The sequence below is a fragment of the Nelumbo nucifera genome, chromosome 5 (assembly GCF_055504915.1).
Source record: "Nelumbo nucifera cultivar China Antique chromosome 5, China Antique-T2T, whole genome shotgun sequence".
NCBI lineage: Eukaryota > Viridiplantae > Streptophyta > Magnoliopsida > Proteales > Nelumbonaceae > Nelumbo > Nelumbo nucifera.
In genome coordinates, this window is record NC_142653.1 from 78,982,988 (window position 1) to 78,991,004 (window position 8,017).

An 8,017-nucleotide genomic window follows, 5' to 3' on the forward strand; every position below is an offset into this window, starting at 1 on the left:
ATATTACAATTCAAGGTGAATGATGTTGTGTGATCCAACATGATCCAAACACGCAGTAGATAATAGTCCTGCCAATTGGATAGAGCCGAGGTGGAAGGACAGAGTCATGTACTGAGGATTTGCAAGCAAAGAGAAAGTCAGAGGCCTAAGGATGAGGTCCCCGGGAAGGTACTCTGACGCTCAAGTCAGTAATAAGGAGAAGTCGGTCGGGTTAAGCTGTAGAAAGTGAGCTAGTCCGAGCCAAGGAGAACAATAGGAGAGCAAGAGGGCTAGAGAGTCTAGAGAGTTGAAAATCCTTTATTGTGAGAGGAGAAGTGGAGATGCCTCTAATATAGGTGAGTGTGCATGTTGTAGTCGGATGGACTCTTTGCGGGGTTAACGAGATGAAGCTTCTTGTCAAGGTTTTCGATAGGCTCCACTTTCCCTTACGAGGGTGCTTATCCTCAGGAGGCAATGCTTATCTTTGTCTATGCGGGACTCCACTTCTCTCTGAGGTCTTTGGTGACATAGTTATCCAGAGGGAGGATTCTAACCACACATGTAGTGTTCTAGAGAGTTCGGCTATCCAAGAGATTGACCTCTTCCTTGTCATGCAGGCTGTTTGTGCCGTCATGACCTGGTCAATTGCATGCATGGTCTCCGCAAGATGACTCAGGTGAAGGAGATAGAGAATGCATAGTTGAAGGCCAAGCTTGTCAAGGTGAAGAAGGCTATAGCAGATAAGGACAACGGATTTAAGAAGATGAAGAGTCGCTTGCAAGACGTGAAGGAGGCCAAGGACAAGGCGAAGAAGGCAGCGGAGGATTCCGAGGCGAGGCTAAACTGGGCGAGGGAGGAGGTGGTCATGGAGTATAAGGCACTCGTAGAGTTCCAGACCGAGCTCGACAACTATGCCACCAACTCTTGGCTGGCCGAGTTTGCCTGTTACAAGAGGATGGTCATGCACCTGTTTCCCGAAGTTGCATCCGCGGTTGAGAAGTTAGGCCCTTGGATCCATGAGGAGACATCCAAGGAGTAATCTGCCCAATCGACCAAGGCCAACGTGCATCCAAAGTACCAGAACCGTATTGATGGCCCCCCTATTGAGGAGTGATTTCTACTTTTTTCCTTTCTATTCAAAATGTTGCTCTTTCATACTTGTAAAATTTTGTGAAATGAAGCTAACCAAGCTATCATTTGTTTGGTTAGCAAATGTTGCTCTTTCTACTTTTTTCCTTTTTTCCTTTCTATTGAGGAGTGATTTCCAACCTTTACTAGTCTATCCATTTGCTTTGTGACACAGCTAACCAAGCTATCACCTCGAGGATGCCCTAAATCCATTGGGTGATTGAAGCCTTCAACTAGGCTAAGGTCCTATGTTTGCCTTAGACTCCAATTGGTTATGATCCAGCTTCAGTATCTTGCTTTCCAAAGCCTTCATTTCAACTGCTTCGATTGATTAGGAATTGGCCTCGTTCTTCGGATGGTTGAAGCTTTCATTTTGTGAATTAGTTTTGGTCTTTAGGTGGTTGAAGCTTGGGGTGCTCAGTGGCCGAGGTACTTCCGAGTTCTCAAGTGTTTCCATGGGGAGATCGGTGTTACCATGTCATAAGAAGCTTAGAGCTCTCTAATGGACCAAATGTGGTCCTCAGCCAACACTACTTTGACACCCAGTTGGAGAGAAGGGTCCAAGAGTCTTCAGCCTGCCGAAGCTATGCCGATTCTAGGGTATAGTGTTCGGTTGTCACCCTCTAGCCATGAGTGGTAGGGGTGTCCTTCCCACGATGTCCATCCTAAGACAGATTAGGTGTTGGGCCTCAACTATTAGTGTTCATCCAAGTTTGTGTATGTCTATGCAGTGTGGTGCAGTAGACTTTAGCTTTGTGAAAAAGAGATGCTTTATTGCTTTGACTTTTGAAGTTACAGTAGGTTCGACCATCATTAGGCTCGATGCCGCTTATTGATAATACATCCTTAAGTTGTTGTCGCTCCAGTTCGGTCCGAGATTCCCTACTCCAAACTCTAGTACGATGACTTTACGTAAGATAAAGTCCCCCATCTTAAATTGTCTTCGGTAGACCTTGGCGTCATAGTACTTGGTCACTTGTTGGTATGTTACCATCCTGATCTATGCCTGGTCTTTAGATTCTTCTAAGAGGTCTAGCTCAACGAGGAGGTCCTCATTATTGGTTTCCTCGTTGTAGAGTTTGGTTCGGAGTGTAGGGGATCCAATCTCTACAGGGATCACTACTTCTAATCCAAACACTAGGTTGAACGGTATCTCTCTGATTGATATTCATAGAGTAGATCACTAGGCCCAGAGGATGCTTAATAGATGTTCTACCCATCTACCCCTGGCTTTGTTCAACCTTGTCTTTAGTCAATTCAACAAGGTGTGATTCATGACTTCGGTCTGGTCGTTGCTCCGAGGTCGATGCATTGTGGTTATACGATGATCTATTTTAAGCTTGATGCAGTACTCTTCAAACTTTCAATCAGCACCTGTGGAATATTAAAGCAATAGATGATGTTTGTCCATAGGAAGCCTTGGGCATTCTGAGCTATGATTCATGCTAGGGGTACAGCCTTGACCCATTTTGTTAAGTAGTCCATGGCGATGAGGAGGAACTTCCTTTGACATGCCACAGGAAGGAAGTTACCGAGGATGTCCATGCCCCACTGAGTGAAAGGCCAAGGACTACAAATTAGTGTTAGGGGGAGTGCTGGCTAATAAATCAAATTAGAATGTCTTTGGCAACTGTCGCATTTCTGTATAAGCTATGTTGCATCCTATTTTATGGTGAGCTACAAATAACCCTATCGAAGAGCCTTGTAGGCAAGGGTTCAGGCACCAGAATGATCACTGCAAATCCCTTCATGTATTTCCTTGTGTACATAATCAGCATCATCCGGGAGAAGGTGATGAATCCATTTTTGGTTATGTATCAATTTTTTGTCAAGTACCTCGTCATTTGGTCTGCTTCCAAGTGGTTGATGACTCAAAGGCCAAAGTGAACTTTTGCTGGATGAGGACCTGGATGCCGAGCTGACTAGGCCAAGCTGGGGGCAGATTAGGTGCCGAATTAACTGAGTCGAGCTGGGCAGGTTAGGTGCTGAACTGACTGGGCCGAGCTAGGCAGGTTAGGTGACGAGCTGACCAGAGTGCCGAGCTGCCTGGTGGCAAACTGGATTGATTGTTGAGCTTCGTAGTTCTTTAAAGACCTGCAAGGAATCAATGTCAGAGGACCCGGGGTGGTTAACCCGGCGAAGTCGCTCCGATGCTTAAGTCAGTACTCTCATAGTCGATAGTGAGCTAAAAATCACAAAGTATGAGAGCTAGAATATGCTTACTTGCCCCCCTCGTGTCATTGGGGTTGGTGCCTTTATATAGGCCTTGTTTGGCATGGGCTTCACGCACCATATCCTAGATTTCTGAGAAGTCGTCTAAGTGGTCTGAGATTCCCTGAGGCAACCGCCATGCACATTGACCACCCTCCGGATCGTTCGGCACGTGGGCCATCTTCCAAGGATCGTGGGAGTGTTAGGATATGCCTGTCGAATTTTTTGCCGAGCATGTCTCGCAGGTCGCTAAGTCAGCGCCTGTGCCAGGCTGCTAGGCAGCCAGCTCACGCCTGTGCCAGGTTGCCAGTTCGTGCCAGGGCCAGGCCGCCAGGTCGCGCCTGTGCCAGGCTGCCAACTTGCGCCTGTGCCAGGCTACTAGTTCGCGCCAGGGCCAGGCCGCCAGGTGGGACACCATCAACTTGGCTAAGGCAAGTTGTTGCCAAAGTGGTTCCGGGTGTCACCTAGTTGTTCCGAGATGCCATGTGTCACAATATCATTGGAGGGCCAAATCCGCCCTCATCATTTGCCCCCCACTCCCGAGCCGAAAGTAACTCGACGAAGGGAGTAGATTGTTCCTTTTGGCCTGAAATGACTAATTCGATGAGATCGTAAGCGTCGATTCAAATCCTTAAGCCCTGGGAGCGACTCGCAGTCCACTCTCCTTACCCCTGATTTTGCCCATAACTAAGAGGTGACTAGGTCTTATGTGCCCATGCTGAGGAGGCGACTGGGACTTATGTGGTGCCGAGGTCTTTTATCAGCTCGCTAGTTCGTGCCTGGGCTAGGCCGCTAGGTCACGCCTTAGAGCTACGACTACGTTGCATCAACCTCGTTAGTGACATCGGTTATCCACTCCTACAAGAAGCTACTAGGAGCTCGACCTACGAGGGCAGCACTACTGACTTTAGGTCACCAACTCGCACGGGAGCCTCGGAAGGCTCGACCGGCAGGGGCGTCCATGCAGTCTGTTGTCTGCCTACTCCCGCGGAAGCCACGAAGAGCTCATCTTTGTAGAGGATACTTCGCGAAGAGGACTGATGAGGCTTTATCCGAGTTCAAATAAAGTTGGTAGAGCTGCTTAGTCTGCTGGCCATCAACTTCCTGCATAGTCTTTGAGTTCAGAAAAACTGAAAACAAGAAAGATGCCTACGTTCGATCTTCATTTTAGGATATGCCTCATTGAACATGATGTCAACCATACTTCTTGTGTCAACAAGGACTTGACATAATTTATAGTTGGTGATGTTGACTAAAATTATCAATGCATTGTCATGAGGCATTTGGACCCCTTTAAAGTCATCTACAGCGAATGTGATCCGGTGTCCATCTTTGACTTCTTTGGAGCTCGGGTTTTCACTTTGATTCAACCAATCATAGGCCTAGTAAAGGAGCTCTCCATTTCCACCGTAATTCCTTCAGAGATGACTACTTTGACTCCGGTGAGAGGAGGGTCTGAGTTATCAAGTACATGTGATCAGGTGTCCATCTTTAACATCTTTGTAGCTTGGTTTTTCACCTAATTCAGCCAACAATAGGCCTGGCAAAGGAGCTCTCCACTTCCACCGTCATTCCTCCGGAGATGACTACTATGACTTCGGTGAGAGGAGGGTCTCAGTTTTCAAGCGCACCAACGTGGCATCGATTGCTCTTTCATGGAGCTTAGCGGTTAGCAACATATCTGTTGAAGTAGCTTCATCTGACAAGGTCCTCAATGTGGTTGCGGAGGTTTCAAAGTACTTGTCCCTTATTCTCTTGTTGCCTTGGGACTTCGACTTTTTGGGCCACCTAACGAAGCACCGGTTGTGGATCGATCTACATGAGGATCTCAACCCGTGGCATGTTGAACGGCATTAAGTTCCTAAAGTTTGGTGGAGTACTCCTCGATCTGCAGTCCCAATGCCAATCCAACCTCTTCTTGTCCCAGCGAGAGTGGTGATCATTACGCTCTTTGTGCTTCAAATCACACCTTCCTTCCTCGACCTCCCTATGGCGTGGGACTGTGAGAAATGATATATTTTAAAGCTCAGGCAAGGAGATTAATCATGTCTTGTGGAGCTCTATTCTCTAGAGGAAAGCTAAAGCGGGAGGTCTGAAGGCTGTGCATCAAGGCGGCCACTGCTATGGATTGGTCAAGGCGTTGGTCCTGGACAGACTCAAACATTAAACCTCACCAACAATTCCTTAAGGGACCCATCGTCCTAATGTCTCAACTACATAAGAATGGCAATTGTCTCCCAATGCCATCGGCTACTGACAATGTCTCTGGTGGGAGTAAATTAAAGTTAATAAGGGGATTTCTAAAGTATTTTACTGAAAATTAATTAAAAGCCTGAAGAAACTTCAGTAAAGAATCCCATCCTCATCGTATCCTAGAAAATATGAGTTATGTGGTTATTATATCAGATATCTCATTTTCCACATCTCCATCAATAAATCAGATTTTAGTTAATCAAGTGAAACAAATGAATCTAAAGAAATACAAAGTCTTACAATTGGATTAGCTGCTGCAGAGATCCTATGCTGTCTGGGATCCGGCCAGAGAAGTTGCACCCGGTTAGGATCCTGACAATATTTATATGAAGAAATTCAAGCCCATTCGTTCATTTACACATGCATGATTATTCTAATTTGAAAATCACAAGAATTTCTTACAGTTGTGAAAGATTCTTCAAGTTACCAATAGCATCCGGAAGGAGCCCATTCAAACCCGGGTTGTTAGACAGATCCCTGCATGAGTCAATTACTCAATTATATATTTACGCCAATTTCTTTCAAAGGAGAAAGGGTTCCACTATGATATCGGAAAAACAACTGAACAATAAATTCATATTCATGGGTGGATTTTGATTGATTGGTCAAAACTCTTTCCGGTATCATAGATTTTCCCTTTTATGAAACCAAGGGAGGTGTGAAAATTGATTACTACTTACAAAATTTGTAACTCCGAGAGGGACCCGATGTTATTGGACAGTTGACCCATCAATCCGGTGTTTCCCAATTTTCTAGCATTCAAATTGGTTTTATAGACAAATAGTGAGAGGAGTTAATTGATAAAGTCAGAATGAATTGATATTCTTTGAACGGTAATAGTAAGAAATGATTTAACCACTAATAATTTATTAGTAGATATGTTTTAAATAGAATGAATTGACAAATAGGATTCATGTAACTAACCCCATATAGTTAGGATAAGGTATTAATGATGATGATGATGATGGTGATGAACTTACATGTAGATCACATGTGACCTAGTTTCAATATCACAGTAAATTCCGGTCCAACCGTCATCGCAAGGATCAGGTTTTTCCCAATCAGGTGGCTTATTTTTCCAGATATCCTTCAACGAGTTTAGAGCAGCAGCTGCATCAGGAACAGAAAAAAAAAAAAAAAAAAGTAGCATCAAGCCATGCCACACCACTATTTTGTGGTGCTCTCCTACTTGGAAAACAACTTTTAGCAGAGAAACCTTCCAGTTCACTTGAAGTAAGATGACAAAGGAAATTAAGAACAGAATCAGTATCAGAAGCAAAGGAAAGAACAGAATCAGTAAGCGTCAGAAGCATCATGGTTGAAGTAAGTTGAAAAAGGAAATTAAGAACAGAATCAGTATCAGAAGCAAAGGAAAGAACAGAATCAGTAAGCGTCAGAAGCATCATGGTTGAAGTAAGTTGAAAAAGGAAATTAAGAACAGAATCAGTATCAGAAGCAAAGGAAAGAACAGAATCAGTAAGCGTCAGAAGCATCATGGTTGAAGTAAGTTGATAAAGGAAATTAAGAACAGAATCAGTATCAGAAGCAAAGGAAAGAACAGAATTAGTAAGCGTCAGAAGCATCATGGTTGAAGTAAGATGATAAAGGAAATTAAGAACAGAATCAGTATCAGAAGCAAAGGAAAGAACAGAATCAGTAAGCGTCAGAAGCGTCATGGTTGAAGTAAGATGACAAAGGAAAGAACAGAATCAGTGTGGGATAAAGCAGTACTGTATTTATTTGGAGATTTTATGGCTATTCTATCTATTCTGTAAAGATCAGTTTGGAAGGAGTACAAATGCAAATATGTAGAGTACAAAACCTTGTATTTTGTATTATTTTAAATGTATTTACACTCTACATATTTGTATTTATACTCCTTCCAAACTGAGCTTAAGTTACAAACACTGAATTGGAGAACACAATAATTCAAAATAGATCTTTTGAATTCCTCTACAAACCGTCTAAAAGACATTATATATATGTTGGGCTAAATGCTAAAAGAGATCATACTCTTATTATATAGTACAGAGACACAGATATTAAACCTGAAATTCAGGTCATTTAAATAGCTAAAAGACTGGTTTCTGATCAGTAGAAAGCAACTCTGTAACCCATCCCCTTAAAACAGAAGAAAGAAAAATAATTAAACAAACCTTCCTGAGTAGTTGTGAGGGCAGCTGCAAATGGAATTTGAATTAGAATCAACAGAAACGCCTGGATTTTTTGAACCATTGCTTATGTACTATAACCCAAAAGCCAAAGATTCACAAGTTGGAGCAACTCGGAACTCCTTCCAGATTATTAGTTCAAGCGACAGATGCGTTAGTATTTGTCATGAATCTCTCCCATCTATTGATTCATTCAAAGCTGCATGGAAATTGGAAACCAAAATAAGCTAACTCTCCTTCTTCTTCACCCAGTATTTTATTTTAAAGACATTTTG

General features: G+C 43.5%; 1 protein-coding gene across 5 annotated transcripts in view; it reads right to left on the minus strand.

Annotated features, from left to right (window-relative positions):
• Positions 1-8,017, minus strand: part of LOC104593882 (leucine-rich repeat receptor protein kinase HPCA1-like) — a 29,429-nt gene extending 21,412 nt beyond the window's left edge. The window contains exons 1-5 of one of the 5 annotated variants that reach the window (XM_010253945.3): positions 7,728-8,017; positions 6,552-6,681; positions 6,252-6,323; positions 5,974-6,048; positions 5,812-5,883 (exon numbers count right to left, since the gene is read on the minus strand). In XM_010253945.3, the coding sequence (XP_010252247.1) occupies positions 5,812-5,883; positions 5,974-6,048; positions 6,252-6,323; positions 6,552-6,681; positions 7,728-7,806 (428 nt within the window). In that variant the 5' untranslated portion in view covers positions 7,807-8,017. The remainder of the gene's footprint in view (positions 1-5,811; positions 5,884-5,973; positions 6,049-6,251; positions 6,324-6,551; positions 6,682-7,727) is intronic. The other 4 variants (XM_010253942.3, XM_010253941.3, XM_088888064.1 and 1 more) reach the window with 4 other exon arrangements.